The sequence below is a fragment of the Macadamia integrifolia genome, chromosome 2 (genome assembly GCF_013358625.1).
Source record: "Macadamia integrifolia cultivar HAES 741 chromosome 2, SCU_Mint_v3, whole genome shotgun sequence".
NCBI lineage: Eukaryota > Viridiplantae > Streptophyta > Magnoliopsida > Proteales > Proteaceae > Macadamia > Macadamia integrifolia.
Window position 1 is genome coordinate 26,536,334 of NC_056558.1, and position 22,274 is coordinate 26,558,607.

Here is a 22,274-nt window from a genome sequence, read left to right on the forward strand (position 1 = left end):
GGCGATCAACACGTGTCCAAATTGTGATCCAACGACTTTGGCATGGCACCTTGTTCTAGTCGGTCGAAGCACAACCATTAGATCACCGCTCAGACAAGTGTTGATTGCCCAGGTAGCTATGGGCAGACCTGGGTGATTAGTGCTCAGTAGAGGAGTCATATCCCATATTTACCAAAAAAAAAAAAAAGCCCTAACCAAAGCAAGTACAGAGAATATGGGAAAATGTTGGGTATGCCGCCAATATCAAGTATGCTAGCACTCATTGTGTCTATCTCTCTCTTTCCTTTTTCTGAAATGACCTTCATATTCTTCCTGAATGATACTATATCATGTGTTCCTATTGGTGCTATCCGCTAGCATACTTGATATCGGCGGCATACCTATCCCTCTCCCAGAGAATATTGTCTCACACTTAAAAATGAGCTTTCCTCCAATAATGGTGGTGCGAGGCAACTTTCCAAGGAGGACTGGGGACAGGGTTGCAGGGGAGGAGGGAATGTACCCCTTTGTTTGGAAGAGGAAGAAGGAGAATAAATGAGAAGAATGAGAGAAAGGTGGCTTGGGCATTTAGGATTTTTTCCACCCATGATGTCATCACTAAACAATGTTTGGATAACAAACAGGTACTAGTTGTAATAAATTCAAGGGAGAGGGATAGGTATGCTGCCGATATCAAGTATGCTAGCGGATAGCACCAATAGGAACACATGATGGAGTATCATTCAGGAAGGATATGAGGGTCATTTCAGAAAAAGGGAAGATAGAGATGGACACAATAGGTGCTAGCATACTTGATATCGGCGGCATACCCAACCTTTTCCCTAAATTTAATATGCAAAAGTGTTCAAGTAAACTTTTCAAACTTTGGGGATGGCAAACAATCAAACCATAGTACAAAGGGTATCCAAGTAATTAACCCTTTATTTTTTTCTTGAGAAAAAATCTGTACTAGTGGGGAGGGGGGGAGTGCTTAATAATTGGTGGGACAAGAAAACTCTGCCAGCCTAGTGCAGCAAGGGGCTTCCTACTCTTTTCACATCCCCACTAGTCTGGGCCTTTCCTGTGCTACACTGGCAGAGTTTTTGCCCTAATTGGCGGGTCTCTGTCGTGCAAAAATGTTTCATTTTGTACCGTCAACCATAAAAAATTTTCTTCCAAAATAAATGAAGAACAAAAAGTTGGATTCTTCCCTAACAGATGATTGAAGTATTGGGATAATGAGTTTGTAGTTCCCTAACATAAGATTGAAGTATAGGGCCACTCTTTTTTTGGTTGCAAAACTTAGGGTGAGTGCACCAATGAGATGCTACAAAATGATATCATACATAGGAGATCAACACGGTTATTTCATGTCAAGAGGAGAGAGATCTTTCTTCCCTGTCACCCACATGCCAATCAATAATCTGTTTACATTGGTTTATTTAATGTCAGAAAAAATGGAACAAAAAAATCCAATTCCATTGCAGTCTCAATAAAAAAAAAAAAAAAAACAGAACAATAGGTGAATGGAATCACACAGAAAAAGTTTTGGACAAAAACCTCTTGAGTGGAAGCAAACAGTTCCCTGATTTCTGATGTAGATCAGCTACTGAGACAAACTTTATTTTTCACTGCACTCAGTGGAGAGCTAAACACCTTTATCTCCCATACCATTTTTTTTTCTCTATAAGTCTCCTATTCCCCAGCCCCCTTCTATACTTTCAGTTAAGACGAGGAGCCCGGTAATATGCTGGAACTGTTGCCCGGAAAAACATCTGCCTAACCCCTTCAGCCTTTATAATGGGGGAAATGATACCCGATGCTCCCTGCCACAGATAAAACACACAATTTCAAGGATTGAAGAACTGTGTCGTCTAAAGAGTTATTTTTGATACTCAACTAGGGTCAAATTCAGTCCTTTTCTTCTTTATTTTTTTCTTACAATGTCATAAGGTGAAGCCGAAGTATCCATGAGAATGTAGTTCCTCAGATGGACAATAATGGATAATACAGCACTCGTTCTGCATACCATAATTTCACAATCAACATTATGGTCAAAAACGGTAAACAGGAGTTTCTGAAACTAGTTCTAAAAGTAGATACAGAAACTGAAAGATGACCAAATACTCAACTGAGAGGCATGGATTCAGCACCCAAGTAGTCATTGAATCAAAAGGACATGTTACAATCGAAATGCCAAAAAATTATTATGTAATCAGTGAAACATGCTTTCTACATGAATGTTAAGTTTGTCTCGAATTCTTGACCCGTTTTGAAGATTGACCCGATCTGACATATTTTGGTGGCGACCCGAATGGGAAATTTTCTGAGATCTGTGATGGAAGCAGAGGGGTTGGGCCGATAGGCCCAAGCCCGGAGCCCATCACTGATCTCGTATGGTTCGACCGGATCGACCGCGACCCGATGGGTCGAACCGCTATTTGGAGTATATATATAATGTTCTGTTGCTTGTTGAGAGTCATTGTATTCTAGGGTTTTCACGAAGCTAGGGTTTCAGGGTGAGTTCTTCCTCGCCGCTGCTAGGGTGTAATCTCTCTTCTGCATAGTGAATCATCTTCTTCTTCTTCGCCCGAGGACGTAGCACACCACCCTGGTGTGTGAACCTCGTTAAATCTCTGTGTCGTACGGATCTATTGTCTCCCTTTATTCGTGTTTCTTGGTGTTTGATCTAACAATGAATTATCAGTAAATAAAATTTCATACACATCAAGAAAAATCATCAGCATCACCTACGCTCAGCTTGCAACACTAATCAAATGCACACAAAAATGCAAAGCATATGGTATTACCAAGAACCTGTGCTCCCACAGAAAAATAATGACCTTGGTTTTAAAAATGAATGACCCAACATGTAATAAAATGTTATCTGCCACACAAGTCCTCCACCAGATAGTAATAAAATGTTCAATAATCCATATCAGGCTTCATTGGAGTATAGCAATGAGCATTGCAAGAAATCATCTCCAAGATCAAAAGCATCTGTAGATTCCAACACACATGCAACCATGCGACACAGTTGTGAACTCCTAACTGTTTAAAATGTGCAGAACTGCTGCAAGACTAATAGCTGTGAACTTACACAAAACATCCTTCTAATATTGCAGGATCGGACACACCAGCAACTTGGTTCTTTTAACCAAAGGAGGCACATGCAACACGAGAGAAAAAATAAATTCTCTGAACCTTGTAAGAGAAGCAGAAACTCACCGAAATTAATCTAGCTCCAATCCAGATGCGTTTGAATGAAGGAAATGGAAGTAATAGACGGGCAACACCATATATTGCGACAGCAAAGAAATGAAGAACTAAGCTCAATGGGTGTGGGTTTAGACCAGAGAGCAAAGCAATTGGTCCTGTTGAGCAAACACCTCCAAGGCTTAAATAATCGGAACATGCTTCACGCATTTCCTTCCTTGCTTGATCTGGTGAAGCACAAAACACCTTGTACAAAGCACCTGCCAATGTATTTATTGTAGATGCCAGAGGCTGCAAACAAGAAAATTATATTTACCAAGTTGGCGAGTGTAGTAGTAAATTGATTTTGTCAGAACAGAAGTTAAGATTATTGATTTATTTGATAGTCAAGTACAGCACACTTAGGGCTCCAAAGAAATCTGGATATAAATAAAAATAACGTGCCATAGCTAAAATAAATTACATATGTTCTTGAAACTTCAACGGCCTGTGACTGGAACAATGTCAGGTAATAGGTGGCTGGAAATGTCACAATTGCTCACAGTTTCAAAAACACTGAAAAAGTAAGAATTTGAAATTAGCAAGCCAAAAAGAAAGATGAAAAAAGGAAATTGAGGTGGGAAGAGAGGAAGAAACACTCAACCTCCCATTTAGCATATTTAATCTGATTGTCAATCTTCTCACCAACTCATTCAGGCAGAAACCACACCATACATCAGCCAAAAATAAATCATTACTGGCCAAGGATGATTGTAAGTCTTTTTCATCTGAACTATATATATTTTTTACCTCATAAAGAAACGTTCCATCACTTCTGAAGCTGGTGAATAATGTACAATTTGTTTCACACTTTTTTTGTCTCCATTTCTTGGGCTTTTATTTCAAAGCTAGAAAGATAAATTTTAGTTCTTTAAGCTTTTCGTTCATATGATACCATGTTTGTTCATGTGAATACAGCTTACCTTATGCAAGGTGTAAAAAGATTCAAGATAATTGCACAGTGAAGATGAATCATTGTGATTTCGCAGGGGCTTAAGAAGATCCCTTAGCACAACAATGTCAGACAATGCAACAGTCATTCCTCCACCGGTTAAAGGATGACGCATGTTGAATGCATCCCCCATTAATAGGGCCCCGGGAGTAGGAAGAGGAGCAGCTGGCATACTTCTGTTTGGCATTGTTTTGATGCTTCCTTTGGCAATTGCAGCTACAAAGGCATCATACAGCTCAGGGGGGATCTGAAACATACATTGGTCAGTTAGCTCTACATATGAAAGTAGGAAGCAAGAATCACAGACACCTAAACTACTAGGTCCATGCATCAGCACATTTACACTTAGATACACATCATGGTACAGCATACTGCAAGTTATCGATACCTGAGAAGCCACTGTGGTCTTGAAATACTTGGCCATTTCACCATTAGCAATAGAAGGCACCTTTTGTCCAGGTACATCAACCAAACAACGAACCTCCAAACTACTAATGGGATAGAACAATATGGGAGAAGGATCTGCTAAAATAACATGCCCATGATTTGGATATGGAAGTTGACATTTCTCTAGGGCCAAACCAACAAAATAAGAGGGCACATCTACCTGAGGAAAAAAAGAAAGTATGAATACTATGTTTCTCTTGAATGCGCAGGGTGCTGGCATAATACATGTCGAAACATGGTGACCAATACAATAACTTATAATTTTTAACCTACCACGAAAATAAGAACTGTAAAACTGAGCAATTCCAACAGTTCTACAATTTTATAAGAAAATGCCACATGGTAATTAAGCAAGAGAGAATTTATTATATAGGTTCACAAAAATGAATCAAAATCATCAGCTTAGGATTGTAGAGAGAGTGGCGCAAGTTTGAGAAACACCCAACACATACAATTGTGAGAGGTGCATATGCTTTTTGCTCTTCACCAGACTGTATAGCACCCCCTTAATTGTGCCATTCTCTTCAAGTAAGGATGTAACAGTTCCCTGCACCAATTGTACACTGACAAGAAAATTGAAAAGCAATGATCAGCCAACCAACAAAACAGAACATTTACCCTCAGAAAAAATGAAATACAGAACATCTGCTGCGCCAATGTTGAGTTAAACAGAGTATATATCATGATGCTGGTTACAACATTCATCAAGATACAATTACATATTCAAGCAAAGCTGGTGGAGTCACCAAAAGTATTCATTTTCTTTAAAATCAAAATCATATCATTAGATGCAAGTAGAATAACCCCTCACTAATTGAATATGAGTGTGACATACCCCCAAATAAAAAATAAAAAGAAAGAAACTGAAGATTGCATAATCTTATAACTAAATATGCATATGAAATATGATGCAACATTTCACTCCTACCGAACAAGAAAGCACATTACAGATCACATACAGTGAATTTTCAAATGTTTAAAATGCATAAATTCATTTATACGGCCCTGTTGTGATAAGCTCATCTCAATAGTCCACTATTTGAGCCATGTGGCCGCACGATGTGGCAACTTTAACTGTTGGATAGATAGGTCAAGGTTTGGATTAGCCACATGCCAAATTTCAGGACCTAGTTCAATCAAATACCCTCCCACGTATTGGCATGAATCCTTGTATTTTTCAGCCAACCATGTTTTCCCATGCTCCCTCCTGTAGTCTCTAGATTTTCTAAGTTTTATTATGCCACTTGGTGACATACCTCTGGCTGAAACTTGACATGCATACAGCGGATCTTGGGGTCAACTCATACACGGAATTTGGGCCTCATTTGATCTAACACGTGGCAAATACTTGGGCCATTGAGGAAACCTTTGCCTATTAAAGACTCCGAACTTGACTTGGATAAAAGTTTAATTTCAAGTCTGATTTATCCATACTCCAATTAACTAGTATATGAATGAAGAGATAAAAAGACTTCCAAAACTCTAGCATCTTGTGGAATTTTTAGATTAGCACATAGTGGCGAACTAACAAAATATTTAGAAACTCAATACTTGACCCAAAAAATAACATAGGTCTCACATGAGCCATACAAATCCAAATTTATCACAATTTCCCACCAATGGAAGTAGTGGTATGAAGCAGTCCCAATTCTGCATCTGGTGAAAGTCTCAGATTAGCATATGGGCATTAGTTTATGAAAATAATTTAATAATAATAATAATAATAATAATAATAATAATAATAATAATAATAATAATAATCGAAACTTGACTTAGAAAAGAATCAACAGTTTTTCAAGTTCGATTCAGACTAATTTCCAACCATTAGCAGCCTCTCTTTTAACTTCTAGAATCTCACAATGCATAATTAAAGGACAATAAAGCCATTGGAAAACAATGAATAAAGATAAAACTTAATATCCATGATAGGAAAAGGCTGATACTTGGGAAGAGAAGCAGCTTTCTCCCGCATCCTTTGTATGAAACGGCCATTGTGGAAGCTCCTTCCTGAGACATCTGCATGGAATTTTTCTGAAGGATAGGCAAGTCTAGTATTCTTCCCATCCTTATGAAGAGCATAACCAAATATTCGCTGAGCATCAATTTCCTCCACACAATCTGCAGTTCATGAATATCTAATTTCAATTCACGGCCAATGCCTATGAAAAGTGAAGGTATTGCATACTAACATTCATGCCTACCCTCAAGGCCCAGCTCAATCAATTTCAGGTAGCCCCCTGGTTGTAATAGTTCACCAACAATTCTATCAGGCTCTGTCAATCTCTCTCAATCAAATGCACTTGGCGCCCATCCTGCAATCAGTTAGTAGTACAAAATAATGTTCTAGTAGAGGTCATCGAAAGGATTAAGAAGGCATAAAAGCGACCATAGAAAGGATTGTCTTAACCTATGTCCTCCCCTAACGCAAAATGCAAGAATTTTGTACAGATACCAGCTCGACAAACATTCATTTAATAAAACTAAAAAACCAAATAGAATCCTAATGGAAGTCCTTAAACCACAAGAACAAAATAGAAAGAGAAGAAGAAGATAACCTGTTAGAAAATAATACCCGTATAAGACCACTGTATAGATGGCAGCATTTCAGTAATGCAGCAGAATAACCTTTAATGCAGGAATGTTGAAGCAAGCGAACCAAGATGGGTTGAGTCGTATCAGAAGACACTCTCCTTAAGGTCTGAAACACCCCCTATATCAGTACAAATGGGGATTCCTGCGTTTTACCTCCAAGATAAAGCAACCCTGTGATCTACGTCTGATTGTACACAGACTCTGATTCTTTCGGAGAGAAAGGCTAGGCTCACTAAGCACAGTTTTAACACTATTTATGCAATGGTTAAACAGAGAACAGAGAAGGAGGGGAAAACCAAAGAGGGATTTGCCAAAAATATATATCTTATTCTTAACAGAATATAAAGTATATAGATTCATATGGGTGCTACCTGTACACTGTGCAAAGGCACCTGTCCATGTATAGACACCCCTCTATATACGTGCAAACCTGTCTATGTACATATGGGTGGATGTCTACGTATGTAGCTATATGTATTTGAATTTTAAATATTCAAAATTGGTGTGTGGTGTAAAAAGATAAGAATCCTTTGACTCACACCCGACCCGACCACGGCCAAGCCAGGCCAAGCGTGCGCGATTCAAAAACACCCAATAACCCCCCACACATACATGACAAGGGAGAATGCCCCTCCAAAGTGCTTGCACCCTTAAGTAACAAACCTATATATATATATATACCCACACTCTTGCTCCTTTACTTCTTCAATGTGGGACTAAACAACTTGTCCTAAACGACAAGTCTTTGGCTTTGCTTTTGTGTTATTTTGAATTTTTCATTCAAAAACTTTCTACCAACACTTTTGGGCTCAAAACCCAAAAGGTTAAAAGTGAAAATAAAAGTAAAAAGTAAAACAAGGGATCATGTCACAATTTTGAAGCTTTATAAAATAAAAATAAATACTTATATTAATACAACATAACCTTGCCGAGCGTGTGAGCTAGTGCGGAACCAGCAACGCCTGCTCCGACGATTATCACGTCGGTACCTCCTCCGTGATCTGACCTGCATTCTCCATTAGCAGTGCTCTTGACACAATAATCCCCGCTCTCGGCCGAAGCTCTGTCCTTCCCCTTCTTATTCTTCTTCTCTTGGGAGTTGTTCAACAGATAAAACCCTAGAAGAACAGCGAAGAGTCCTCCCAAGATATGCCCGGCGACCATTTTTCGAAGAAAAGAAAGAAATGAGACGCAGATAACGGGATCTTTACCGATCATCACCGAGAGAGAACAAAGAAAGGAAAATGGCGATTGATCGGCCATAAGCCCTAAAAAAGGAGGATAGATAGTTCATAATTTACATAGGTAGTAGTAAGTCCCTAGAAATCTGAAGGTGAGGGGTGAGGGGTGAGGACGGAGGATTCAGCGTAGTGGCTACAATTTGAGTTTGAACTGAGAAGCTGGAACGCGGCCACGCCACGCCCACGCCGACGCCCACGCCCACGCCCACGCCCACGCCGACGCCCACGCCGACGCCGACGCCGACGCCGGTGATTTAGTTTTGTTAGGTACTGTGGCATTGGATGGCAGTTAATGTAAATGTAGTACGGAGTGTCGGTTAGCTTTGATTTGCTAGGTGACATGCAACTTCCACTTTTCAAATAAGGAAGTTGAGAGAGAGAGAGAGAGAGGGGATAGTACGAACGATCATCAACTTTCAGATTGGAATCTAAATCCGTAACGCATCGAATACGTATTTGACGGATTTAAATGTGTTGCGTAAGAAGGCGTAAGATATAATAATATATGTAACACCCACGTGGCCACGTTACAAAATATTAAATAGAGAAACAGAAGAAAAGAACAAAACAAGAAGACAGTACGAACAAGCGTCAGACATTCGGATTGGAATCTAAATTAGTGACACATCAAATGCCCCTTGGGGTGCGTGCGAGGTGTGTGCTAGACTGTCGGATGAGGACTGCTGGAGTGGAGCAGAATCTAATTCCGTCGGCCTTCATATTTACAAGTGTTCCGGATTCATATTCCACCCCTTGCACAATACCTTCCTTTAATTTCATCCAAAAGCCTCGGTCGAGGAGAATTCTAGAAAACTTTGTCATAAAAGAAAAATTATATATCGTATTCAAGCATCTAGGGGTGTCAATTTCAAATCTGCACCGGTAGGCCCAATTGAGCTCGACACATTTATGGCCTAATTTAGATTTATCTGATTAATAAATATGTTAGGTCTAAATCCAGCTCGTTTATAAATAGATAGTACAAGGTACAAGGGGTAAGTTCGATGTGCCTCCCGACTGGCCCTACTCATTACAAGTCTGACTCAGACTAACACATTTAGCCCGATTGTTTATATAAGTATTTTGATTTTTTGGGTAAAGAATAGGGTATATATTGATATTTTTATCAATTATTGAATGTAATTAAGTGTAATATATTTTCAAAATTATTGATGATTTAACAAAATAAATTAAAGTATCTTTAAATCTAAGAAAAGTAAATATCGTTTAAGGCCCGTTTAAAGCTTTATTGATACATTACCCCATTTAAGGCCCGATTATAGCTCGACTAGCCCGATTAGGAGAAACCAAATTAAAGCTCGAAGCCCAATCGAGCCCGACATGACATCGATCAAGACCAACTCATTCCTTAAATAGGTAGGTCATGGTCCGAGGACTTAGGCCCGCTAAGCCCGATCGAGACCAACCTGGCCCCATCGATTGACACCCCTACTAGCATCCATTGTGTCAATCTCTCTCTTCCATTTTTTGAAATGACTCCCTACCCTCCCTGTATGATGCCTCTTCCAATGCCCCTATTGGTATTATACACTAGTTTATTGTATACCGACAACATACCTATCCTTCTCTCATATATATTTTGGGATAATGTTTTCTATAAGGGGGTGTCCATCACACCCGAACATATGGGCGTAAAATAATCGGCCTGCTTTTCATCAAGAATGACAATTTTTGTGGATGTTTTTTCACACACGCAAAAGAAGCACACTTCCCCACAAGAAATACTTACCCATAAATTTTTCTTTCCTTTTTTGGAGAATTGGAGTAAGCAACCACTAGCTTGAGGGGCCAATGAGGAGACACACGAGAGCATCTTCAACAAATGGCATTGGGTCAGCATGATCTTTTTACATCCGCTTGTGTCTGAGTGTAGGCAACACTAGATTGACAAGATTCTTTCTCCCTTTTTATTTTTATTTTTTAAAAGATAAGGTATATTGACTTCCATCTCTTTAGAAACGTTCCACCTTACCATAATTCCTCCTATCCAATATCATTTCCAAATTGAAACTGAATAACAATTAACAATTTAAAAATAGTTTAAATTTAGCATTAAGCACCCCTTAAAAAAAAAAAAAAAGCCATAAGTCTATGGGTTCTTTTTGGGTAACAATGGAAAGACCTATCCTCAAGGCTAGGGGTGTCAATTTTAGGCTTGCACCAGTAGGACCGATTGAGCCCGACACGTTTATGATTCGACTTAGACCAGCCCGATTAATAAACATGTCGGACTTGAGCCTAACACATTTTTAAATAGGTAGTACACGGTGCAGCCACCTAGCCCGACAGACGTTCAACCGGCCCGACACATTTACAAACTTGATTTGAATCGACTCCTTTAAGCTTGACCCCTTTAATACTACTTATATTTTTTTAATATTATTTATATATTTTTAATATTATTTATATTTAGTGCCAGGGCTATGTGATATATACAATTGAGATGGTGGTGATTATTATTTGAATATCCATTTTTTTTATGCATAGTTTTTTATTTGAACTTGCTAAACTTGGGTTGCGTATGCATAGTTAATTGATTTAAGTTTCGTGAGTTAAATACCGAATACCTTTTAGTAACTTAGTTGTTTTGCCTAGAATTGGCTTAATCCATTTTAACTATGGGATCTTTGTTATTTATCCTATATTTGTCTCATTTTATTGGTATTTCTTTTCAATTACATTTAAATGACCAATTTTAAAGAGGACCAGTTTAAATCCCTTTTAAAGTGAAATATGTCTATTGCCCAATTAAGATCCATTTATGGCAGCTCGAGACTGACCAATTTGATTATTAATCGTAACATGCCTACGCTAGTTAAGCTCATTTATTTAAATGGACGTTCATAGCCCTAAAAATTGACCGAGACCAACGTGGCCTGACCATTTGACACCCCATACCTCAAGCCGTGGTAAAAGAGGAATTTCTTCACAGACAATCATTGTAGTTGGATGGCGTATTTATTATGTAACGGCTCTTTCCCTAAACAAAGCGACACTCTTATCAGAGCCTTGTGTGCATGAATAAATATCACGTGGAATAGGTTATGGACCCACAAAGCTATCATATGCGGGCACTAATGGGCCCATGGCATCAAGACGAATTAAGGACATTTCAGACATCAAACAATTTAGAAGGATTAACCCCCTCCCCCTCCTTTTATTAGTATTCACTGTTGGTTGCGGAAGACTTTTTCCTCCATTTTTTTCCCACTCTTCTTCAGTTATTGAAAGGAAGGAAATAAGGTAAAGGGTTGTTTTCTTTCTCTTTGCTTTCCTTTTCTTTTCCACCGAAATGGTCATGTTAGTTAGATAAATGTTGGACAACTCCATTAAGAGAAGATGTGGAAAATAAAGTTTTATTCAAAGCCATCCAATCCTCAGCGTGATATTCCTCCTTGCTAAGTCTTCTCACAGAATTGATACTCCAGAGTCCTGACTCCCACTATTAAAAAATACAATTACCTCAGTCATTAACAATGTATTCTTTTTCCATTTTACTTATTCAAGAATGAGATACCCTTAAATATATAGTTTATTACAAATTGTGTTCAACCATTGGTTTATGTATCTATGCTTTTAAATTTTTTATTCTAAGACATTGCTTTATTGTTTGGAGAGTTTTCACTTAATTATCATTCAATGTAGGAGTTCCTTTCCCAATTAAATATCATAATTCCTAACTGTTGTTTTTGTTGGAATTTCATTGAAAGTATTGACCATCTATTCTGAATTCTCTTGTCCCTTCTTTGTTTGGAAATGTATCCTTGAAAAGTGTTGACTTTTTCTTAGAGCTATCATTCTTTTTGACAAAGAATAGAGGTGGGTCTTGAAAACTTTCGACAACAAATCCTCGGGTGATATTCTTAGTAAGTTGGTTTTCAGTGTAATGATCTATCATATATAGTGGGAAAGAAACAAAAGAAGATGGTCTTCTACTTTGCGTACTATTAAGCAAGACTAGGAATAAAATTTTTCACGATTGTGTAATATGCCCCCAACTCAAGCAGAGATAGACATCTGACTTCTTCTTGGGATTTCACTCTTATTGCTCTCTCTCCTTAGTTTTCATTATCATATTAATTTTTTTTTTCTCTCCTCGTTTTCATGTACCCCTACTTTGATATTTGTTTTACCACTCCAATGTTTTTTTTTTTTTTTTTAATGTATCCCCCTTACGTGATTTTTGTTTTCAGTGGCCAATGTTAGAGTTCCTAGCCCTTGGTTGCCGTTATAGCTTGTTCTTTTGTTCTTTTTCTTTTGTTTCAATATATTTTTTATTAAAAAAAATATTTATCCATATTCAATTTTGAAGTTCCACAACTTGATTAAGTTGTGGCACAACTTTAAAATGTGTCTCTATATGCAAAGGTGGCCGCCACTTATATGGATATTTCATGGCCAAGGCCAAGAGATAAATTAGCACATTTTTTCTCCGCTCATGTGTTAGCCCGCCTAGACCAACGTCAAACATGTTTGAATTTGATCTATAATCTTTAAATTTTTCTTTAATGCCTAGAGACGTGTTTAGGATTCCCAAAATGGCATTGGTTAGGAGTTCAATTTTTTTCGAGGATGACACTAGAGGGGGGGGGGGGGACATGGATAAGGGAGTCTTCGACCCAAGACCTCAAATTTTTTTTTTCTAGAGCAATTAAAGTCTATAATGAAAGTGCTTCAAGCAATGTAATTTTTTTTTTTTTTTTGGGTGAAATGTTAATAAACATTTTAGGTCTTTGAGGTATCAATACTAGATCCCTGGTTCCCAAGGCACAACACAAAGATTTTGACTACTGAGACATTTAATAACTTACGAGGTAAATAATGATCCATCAAGCTGCACCCTTACGATACTTAGGTTACTTTGGTTTATGTCATAAGCATTTTTCTTCATCTTGGATGAAATAAAAATTACCTATAAGGTTGTTATTATTTACTCTAACTCTTCATTGGATGAAGTCCAAAATTCTTGTAATATTATTTTACGAGTTTCATCCAATCATCAGAATTCATGGAATAAGAGATTCTCTCTTCAATATAACCATAGGTGAAAAGATCCTCAGTCCCAAATTTTGTAATGAATAAGAACTCATTTGATGGATCATAACATGGGAGGCTTAACTGCTCCATTTGTCTTGATGCTTAATTAGATTTTATGAGGAAGGTTTTCTGAACTGATCACAACAGGTACATTGGCACCCTCTCTTTAAAACTCTTTTCTCCTCTCATGAAATGACCTCTTTGCACCTATATGCACAAAATTATTTCATCTCTCTTCATTAGTGTGTTCCCTTGTGCCATTTAATTATATAACACTCCTTATGATTTCATTCTTCCGGTTATTAAGTTTGTAACCATACTAGAATTACCTATCTATATTTTTTTTATGAGAAAAAGATCTCTGCTTGATTGCATTTCCATCCGACTTCTTTTCGCATGAATGTGCAAAAATATCATATTATCTCTCCTCATTGATGCCCATGTGCATGCTAACATTGACCCAGCCGGCAACATTGTGGCCACACCGCCACACCGCTAGGCATCGAACCTCCCCTCATTTTTATTCAACAATTGAAATAGGATTATACAACTAATTAAAAACTTCCATACAATCAATATCTTTCATCTTATTTGATCCACATCATATAATTAAAATTTGGTAGGATATCCCTTATTCTAAACACTGACATGTTGGTGGCTTTGAGAGGTATAAGATTGCGTAGTGCATCACACGTCAAGAACGGTGCCAAGTTTGTGGCAAGGGCAAAGCAGTTGACCAGCACAATTTAATACTTAGGGTTTTGTTTTGTTTTGTTTTTTGTTTTTTTTTTTTTTTGTGACAATATTCCGGTTAATTGTCCACATTAAAATGATAAGATGTTGTGGTTTAAGAGGTTCTCCCTTCACTATCGGTGAAAGAGAATTTGTAAAAAAAAAATCCCTACCAATATGGCACAGTTAGCATCCAAATTAAGCGGATACGAAAAGATTGTTGTGCCCTCCTTTCCCCTTCCCCATCATGTGTTGAAGATGCTTTGACGTGTTTTTTCATTGATCCTGCGCGTTGGTATTGTCTGCATCAGATTGGTAGGGTTCTTCTGTTTAAAAAAAAAAAAATGAAATCTTGATGTTTGTTTTTTATTGCAAGGAAAATATAAAGGAAAAGGAAGTGGAATTGTATGAATTTAAGAAATAAACTATTTGTAATTATTACCCCATGTGATTCTATGTAATTGTATGAATGACTTAAAATTTTTATCCTATATAATAACAATATATTTTACATGTAATTTTTATTTTATTACTCATGTTTGAACTTTTATTATTTTGTTTTGTAAGAATCTATGTAGTCGACCCATTAAGTTGGCATAAAGTTGAGTTTATTGCTGTCATTGTATATTATTATTATTATTATTTGATAGAAAAAAATCTATTCATTTGAGCATGACCAGTGCAAGGTAAATATTTGATATTTTATAGCAAAGTGTGTTAGATGCAAAGTAAAATGAAATTTAATAGCCAAACATAGAATGATTTGGAGTTAGTAATATGGTCACGTGGGGTCATGATTACAAAGATTTCTCTTACCATCATTTTAATTTCCCTTGCCAATGAACGGAGCCGAAAATACTCTTCTCTCCAAAGGCTCCTATTTTTTATGTTAAGAAGAAAATTTTTCCACACTCATAGTAAATAATTCATCTAAAATCGTAAGATTATTATTTTTTCCCTTATTGATTGGATTCCAAATACCTCCTTCTACTTTATGGCACCTATCTCATAAATGTGTATGTGTTATAATTGAAAAATCATTTTCTAACTCGAATTGCATTTTAGAAAACTGATTCGACCGGTAAAACCTAGTTAGGAGTAGTCATATTTTGTTTTTCTTATTTATAAATACAATAAATATTTAAATTAAAAAAAAATACAATAAAAGTATGAAAAACACATCCTGAATTTATTATTCTTCACTGAAAAGTTGGTAGAAATTTCTTGAAGCTTATGTCTTATATATTATGAATTTAGTGTTCACCTGAACTTCTTGCTTATAAGTGAATAGTGATTCATCAATGGGGAAGACATAATTGAAGTCCTCCCCACCATCCCTACTCTTCCATCTCTTAGAAAAAGGTAAAAAAATTGAGGTTCCTTCATGAGAACTAATGTGATTGATCAAATGGATAATCTGTAGCATAAGTTCTATACAAATTCATTTTGTACACCATTTTGTTTAGAAATAATTTGATAAATTTGAAAAAGGAAAGGGAATCTCGAAGATTGTTAGTCATCAAGAAGTTGTTTAGGATTTCATTTTCTTTCAATGAAACAAAAGGATGAAGGTTTTTACCATTTTACTGAACTAAGTGGAACAATTTAATGGGCTCTTTTTAAATGATTAGACTTGATGATTTTATTTTGACTCAGGTGAAAAGATCATGTCTTATTTGACTCGAATAAATTATCAAATCTTGTCATTTTTACTCGAGCAAGTCCACACGGCTCTTGATCAAATTGTTAAAAATTTCAACGCTTGGCTTGAATGACTCGTCCATTTAAAACTGAATTTTCCAACCATGATATGGATTCATACTTAGAAAAAAAAAAAAAATTATGATATGGATGAAGAAGTACCTTATTCGTTTTTTTATTTCTTGAGTAAAGAAGAAGAAGATATTACACTTCCTTCCCCTGAATGTTTCTGGTATTACATAACTCTTCACTACGAAGTTTGAAATTACACTTCCTTCCCTTCTAAATTATAAATTCTATCAGCAGTATCCTGATCGTGAGTGAGGAACCATTAAATGTATTACAAATTTTTTATAAACCCCAAAATAACCTTAGTCTATAGGAGATGATGAATTTACCCTCAACTTATTATCGTCTTCTTCCTTGAGAAGACGATGGAGGGTTTATACTATAAACCTCTACTCTTCATTCCAAGATAATTCTGAACTCTGAAATTGAAGATTTTGGCGATCGAAGGTGGTTCATCTCGTTGGCGATCGAAGATATGACATCTCGTTAAAGATCGAAGTTTGTTCATTGATGAAGATCAAAGTCTGAGGTTAGATTAAATCGCAGATTTGGGAGAGTTAGGGCTTTAGGAGATAAAATCGTTTATGATGGAAGTCTTAAGGCTTTGAAACAGTTGAGGCTTTGGGGGAGATTAAAGCTCTCGGTTGGTTTTTCAGAAGTGGCATTGAAGACTTAGGGTTGTGGCGATTTATCATTATGAAATTTGTGATCGATTGGGAGAGTAAGTTTCCTGCAGAACTAACCACCTCGGCTTCCAACCTTTTCCATAATTCACCCACTAAGAAAGAATTCCATAGATGCCGTGACCAACTACATCGTTGATCTTCACACAATCTCGGTGATCAGATAATACCTGTGGATCTTGCAACCAAGAAATCTTCGACGATAACTCTATCGACGGCGGAACACTTGACCTCATACTCAGGTGACTAAAATTGCCACTCCCGTTATTGCTATTTTGGATTTTGTTATTAAGATCGACGGGTGATTCACGGTGACGATGAGTGGAATCGGAATGGGTGATTCATGGGATTTTCATCTTTGTGTGTTCCGCTCTTTTTGTCTGGGGATCTTAAATGGGTTTCATCCAAATCATTGGTATATAAAACTGTAATTTGTTATAGGATTTCTAGACTTCTTTGTGGCCCTGCTATTTTGGATTTTGTTATTAAGATCAACGGGTGATGCATGGTGATGATGAGTGGCATCAGATTTTTGTGCGGCGTTCGTCGATGTTGGATTAGGAGGGAGAAACATGTGCTCCCACTGCTGTCGATCAGAAACGAAGAAGAAGAAGAGGAATATTGTTTTTCCGCTAGGAACGAAGACGGAGAGTTGAAAACCTTGAGTTTTAGACAAAGGGTATGGGGGTTAAAAAGATATTTAACACTTGATTTTAACAATGTTAACACCACATGGTACATTTGTAATTATAAACTTCACAAGGAAAAATTATGTAATACCTGAAACATACAGGGGTGGTAAGTGTAATTCCCTCAAACAAGAAATATCTTCTTCATTGTGACGGAAACCTGCCTCTGTTGAAACAAATATACTTTCTCTACACGCGGGCGGGGGAGTTTATGTGGATCCGCGTGTGACTGGATCTCATGAGAAACGGTACTTGTTGAGTTGTAAACGTCTGTGGGGTAGAATCTTGTCTCTGAATAAGAATTAATAACAGGAGGGTATGGGTCTTGGTGAGTGGTGTGACTTGTGAACCAGAAACAACACCCAATCTCCGCCGTGTCGCCTCTTTCAAGCCCAACGCCAAGGCCAGCCACCGCTAACGTTGTTAATTGTTACTCTGTAAAGGGGCGATTATGGGGTTATCCGGCGGCGACAAGAAATACCGCCGGAGCCCCAAAACTCCTCTCCTCCCCCAAAAGCACGAAGATTTTGGACCCGTCGAGGTAGGATTCGATGGAGCGTCCTTCTCCGGGGCTGTTTTCAACCTGTCGACAACCATCGTCGGCGCCGGTATCATGGCACTACCGGCGATCATCAAACAATTGGGGCTCCTTCCTGGTCTGGCTATGATAATCTTGGCTGCCTTTTTGACTGAGTTGTCTATTGAAATGATCCTGAGACCCGCACGCTCCTCCAAGACATCTTCGTATTCAGCGGTTGTCGGAGACGTGTTCGGAGGGGTAGGCCGAACGCTCTTACAGCTGTGCATCATTGTGAATAATCTCGGCATGCTTGTCGTTTACATGATCATCATAGGTAAGGATCCCGCTTTCCTGCAACTCCCCCTCCGGTCGTCTTTATTAATTTTCCATTTCTTCGTTTTTCCTTCCTTCTACATACGTTCCTCTTTCTGGTTTCTTCTTCTACATATCCCCCAATTCTAACACTCTAGATATTCATTTGGATTCAAAATTTGAATTTTGAATTTTGAAAATTTTGGGGACGATGTGTGCAGGGGATGTGCTATCAGGAACATGGTCGGAAGGAATCCATCACACAGGGGTGATGGAAGGATGGTTTGGTAGCCGTTGGTATAGTTCACGCTTCTTCATGCTGCTTCTCACCACTCTTCTTGTCTTTGCTCCCTTGCTCTCCTTCAAGCGTCTAGGTTTGTCTCATCCATTAACTTTACCTTCTCTGTTTCTCTCCTGGTCGTACCTTAACAGAGTTGTATTTGCTGACTTGTGTTCCATAGATTCGTTGAGATACACATCTGCATTATCAGTTGCTCTAGCAATTATATTTGTTGCCATAACAATGGCGGTGACAATCCTCAAGATGGTGAATGGAAGTATTGGAATGCCGCGTTTGCTACCCAGAATTGAAGATCAAGCTTCTTTCTGGAAACTTTTCACCACCATCCCTGTTCTCGTCACTGCCTTCATCTGTCACCACAATGGTATAATTATATAACAATAATCCTCAGTTCATCACTGCCTTCATCTGTTACTCCTTTTATTTGAACAATAAATTTTGCGCAGTACACCCGATAGAGAACGAGCTGAAAGATCAAACCCAGATGAAGTCAATCGTCCGGACATCACTGGCTCTGTGTTCTTCCATTTACATAGCGACCAGCTTATTTGGGTTCTTGCTCTTCGGGGAGGAGACGCTGGATGATGTTCTAGCCAATTTCGACGCTAACCTGGGAATCCCATATGGGTTAGTCATAAACGACCTTGTGAGGATCAGCTACGGTCTTCATCTGATGCTTGTCTTCCCAACTGTCTTCTTCTCTCTCCGTCTCAATGTACATGGCCTCCTCTTCCCCCATGGCTTCCCTATTGCCTACGACAACCGGAGATTCGTGTCCATCACGGTGGGTCTCATGGTTATTGTCTTCCTTGGGGCTAACTTCGTTCCCAATATATGGGATGCCTTCCAATTCACTGGAGCCACGGCTGCTGTCTCCATTGGTTTCATTTTTCCTGCTGCCATTGCTCTTAGGTAAGTGTATGACAGCCAAGACTCCACAGATTAATCTGTTGTAAATCTCTAATTTTTCGTTTCTGTTAAATGCAGGGATCATTCTTATGGAATGTCTTCAAAGAAGGATAGAGTATTATCGTGGGTGATGATCTTGTTGGCTGTGTCTTCGAGCACAGTGGCCATCTCCTGCGACATCTACAGCTTGTTTAATGACCACACCTTTAGCTAGTTCCCTCATGGATTGAATGATGAGCTTCTTTCGGTTCACACATGAACAAAACATTTGAGTCTCTCAGAGGATATGCACATGCTAGTAGGCAACACAAATACCCACTACTCCCAGGTGCCATTACTTTGGGTTTTTCCTACCCTTCTCTCTCTTCTACCCCCCCCCCCCCCCCCCTTTTCTGTTTTAAAATTTTCTTTTAGGATGTAGAAAAAAAAAATTTGAGTAAAAAATAAAAGGTTCTGTTACCTCTATCTTTTTTGTCTTTTTTTTTTCTATACATTTCTTTAAAACTCTGTAGATTAATTTGGTGAAGGAGTTCTATTAGAAGGGAAATACATTTACATTCTTGAGAGAAAGCAGAGGTGGCTTATCAATTAGATTTTTCATACAAAGTGCATAGGCAAATGGGGAAGGAGGTGGGGTTCTAAATCCAAACTCAGTGATCATGCATGTTGTATGATTATGAATTGCATGTAATTTATTCAACCAAAAAAAAAAAAGATTGCATGTCACTTGTATGTTATTTTTCTCTATGCATAGTGCATAAAGTTTATATGATTCATCACAAAGTTTATCTTATCCCTTGATTCCTTACTGTAAATTATTGATTGTTTTCTTCTTTTGTTCTGAGCTAATGACAATGATAACCAAGTAAAGTTTCTACAATGTAGCTCTAGTCTCTTCAGTAATTATTCTTCTGAAAAGCTTCATGTAGTGCTTTACATTTTGGGTCTTAATTTGGTGCAGCCCTTTTATCAGAAGAAGAAAAAATTTTGATGCAGCCCTTCACAAGTAGGGTTTTCAATTACTTCATTTTCTTCTCTAGGGCTTAGCTTTTTCTGATGAAAAATATTTTATAAGAATTAATTCAGAAGCAAAAGGAAATTGCGCTGGTCTAAAGATTGAAAATTATATTATAGAAATAATCATATAGAACTGGAAAAATGATTTCAATTTTAAATTCCTGGATGGTGATCTGAAAAAATAGTTGTGAATTTTACCATGTGACCAATTTGATCAGATTGAAAGTTGACACGTGAAGAGGGAACCTAAGGGCCCGTTTGATAACGTTTCAAAAAATGTGTTTCTGCCGTTTCTGGACACTGAAACAACAGAAACGGAACAAAAAACGTTTGATAAAATTGTTTTGTTTCACTTGTTTTCAGAAATATAAATAGAAATTTTTACCTATTTATGGTTCAAAAAACAACCCATCGCCGTTTTTGGAAACGACTCGTGGCTATTTTTTTCCTGGTTACTATCGATTTCTAGAAACATGACTTATCAAACACCTTCAATTCCATTTCTGTTTCTAGAAATGGAAATTTATGTTTCTGTCGTTTCTCGAAATAGAAACGGCAGAAATGTTATCAAACAGGCCCTAAGTTTATTTTTTTAACCAAAGTTTATTTTTTTTTTTTTTTAGTGAGTGGGCAATAGGGTGTCTGATGGGCATTCAACGTCCATAAATGCCTTGGGCTTCGTGCGACCTCCTTGATCTCCATGCTTGAGCATTTCTGACCATTGAATACAAGTCAGATGCACTGTTGCGCCAGAAAAGAATTCAGTCCAAGGTTTACTTGCCCATAAATTTTGAAAATCAAATGACGGATTACCTCAACCTGGTAGATTTAGGTTCCCAACCACCATTTTTAGCCAGTGGATTTTTATTTATTGCCATATACCCGATGAATAATCATGAAGAGAAGATGGCAGCATATTGGCATTTTTTAAGTTCTTGAAATTAGAAAGAGAATTATAAAGAAAATGAAGCAATAGAATCATTTGGATAATCCACATAAAACATGAAATTGGAGTAGCGGATTAGATTTACATGAAGAAAAGAAACAAGTGTTGTATGAAATCGCAAGTAAAAATAGATCAAGGAATCACAAATAAGAATTGGCCTGCCTCTGGTAGAAATTCAACAATACAAGAAAACATTAATTTTCCTTAGACTAAAGTTTCTCTTCATCCAATTTCACCACTGGGATGCCCCAATACCTCCTTTTATGCAAATATTCGAACTACCCTCCCCACTATTTCAGTCCCTTTCAAACATCAGAATTCATTAGTGTAGAAATTTCCTTTTCTCCGTAGATGAAGGGGAACTGTTGTCTTACCCAAAAAGAAAAATAAATAAATAAATTTATTATTTATGGATGAGCAATGGCTAGAAGCTACAGCTTCAAGACCCAAGTTTTGACCAAGCCCATGATTAGAATGGTTGAGCACTATCATTTGGTACGTGGGAGTCACCTCTGCCTTTTTAGTTTCTAATGAGATGGGGTCACAAACTGATGAAATGAAGAGATGAGAGATCCTAACCAAGGTTTTAAAAATTGGTTTCAATTCGTGCTGGCCTAGAACAGGCTGGACTTGGTCCAACACGGTCAGAAATCATTTATAAAAAATCAGGGTAATTGGAATGTAGGTTTGGTGGATTCCGAGTCTAATAGACCAATTCCACTGATGCTGGTCCAATTTTTAAAACCTTGGCCCTACTCTTCTTTGATGGAATAGCCATAGCCTTTTATATCCACATTCACATCCGGTTAGTTTTCAGAGGGATTCTGATAATTTCTGAAGACCAATTTTTTGAATACGGATTCCGCTAAAT

General features: G+C 37.7%; 1 protein-coding gene and 1 pseudogene across 1 annotated transcript; one reads left to right on the forward strand and one right to left on the reverse strand.

Moving 5' to 3' along the window:
* Positions 1 to 1,304: 1,304 nt before the first annotated feature.
* On the reverse strand, positions 1,305 to 8,666 carry LOC122072162 (annotated as a pseudogene).
* Positions 8,667 to 17,608: 8,942 nt separating this feature from the next.
* LOC122057842 (amino acid transporter AVT6A-like) lies at positions 17,609 to 20,330 on the forward strand. The gene is made up of 5 exons (XM_042620161.1): positions 17,609 to 18,252; positions 18,452 to 18,604; positions 18,692 to 18,895; positions 18,978 to 19,443; positions 19,519 to 20,330. Exons 1-5 carry the CDS (start codon positions 17,850 to 17,852, stop codon positions 19,652 to 19,654), a joined length of 1,362 nt encoding a protein of 453 aa, XP_042476095.1. The 5' UTR covers positions 17,609 to 17,849; the 3' UTR covers positions 19,655 to 20,330.
* Positions 20,331 to 22,274: the final 1,944 nt, after the last annotated feature.

Coding starts and splice junctions, on each gene's coding strand:
- LOC122057842 (XM_042620161.1), top strand. CDS start 17,850: ATGGGGTTATCCGGCGGCGACAAGAAATACCGCCGGAGCCCCAAAACT. Junction 18,896..18,977: donor CTTCATCTGTCACCACAATG/GTATAATTATAT, acceptor AATTTTGCGCAG/TACACCCGATAGAGAACGAG. Junction 19,444..19,518: donor CCTGCTGCCATTGCTCTTAG/GTAAGTGTATGA, acceptor TGTTAAATGCAG/GGATCATTCTTATGGAATGT.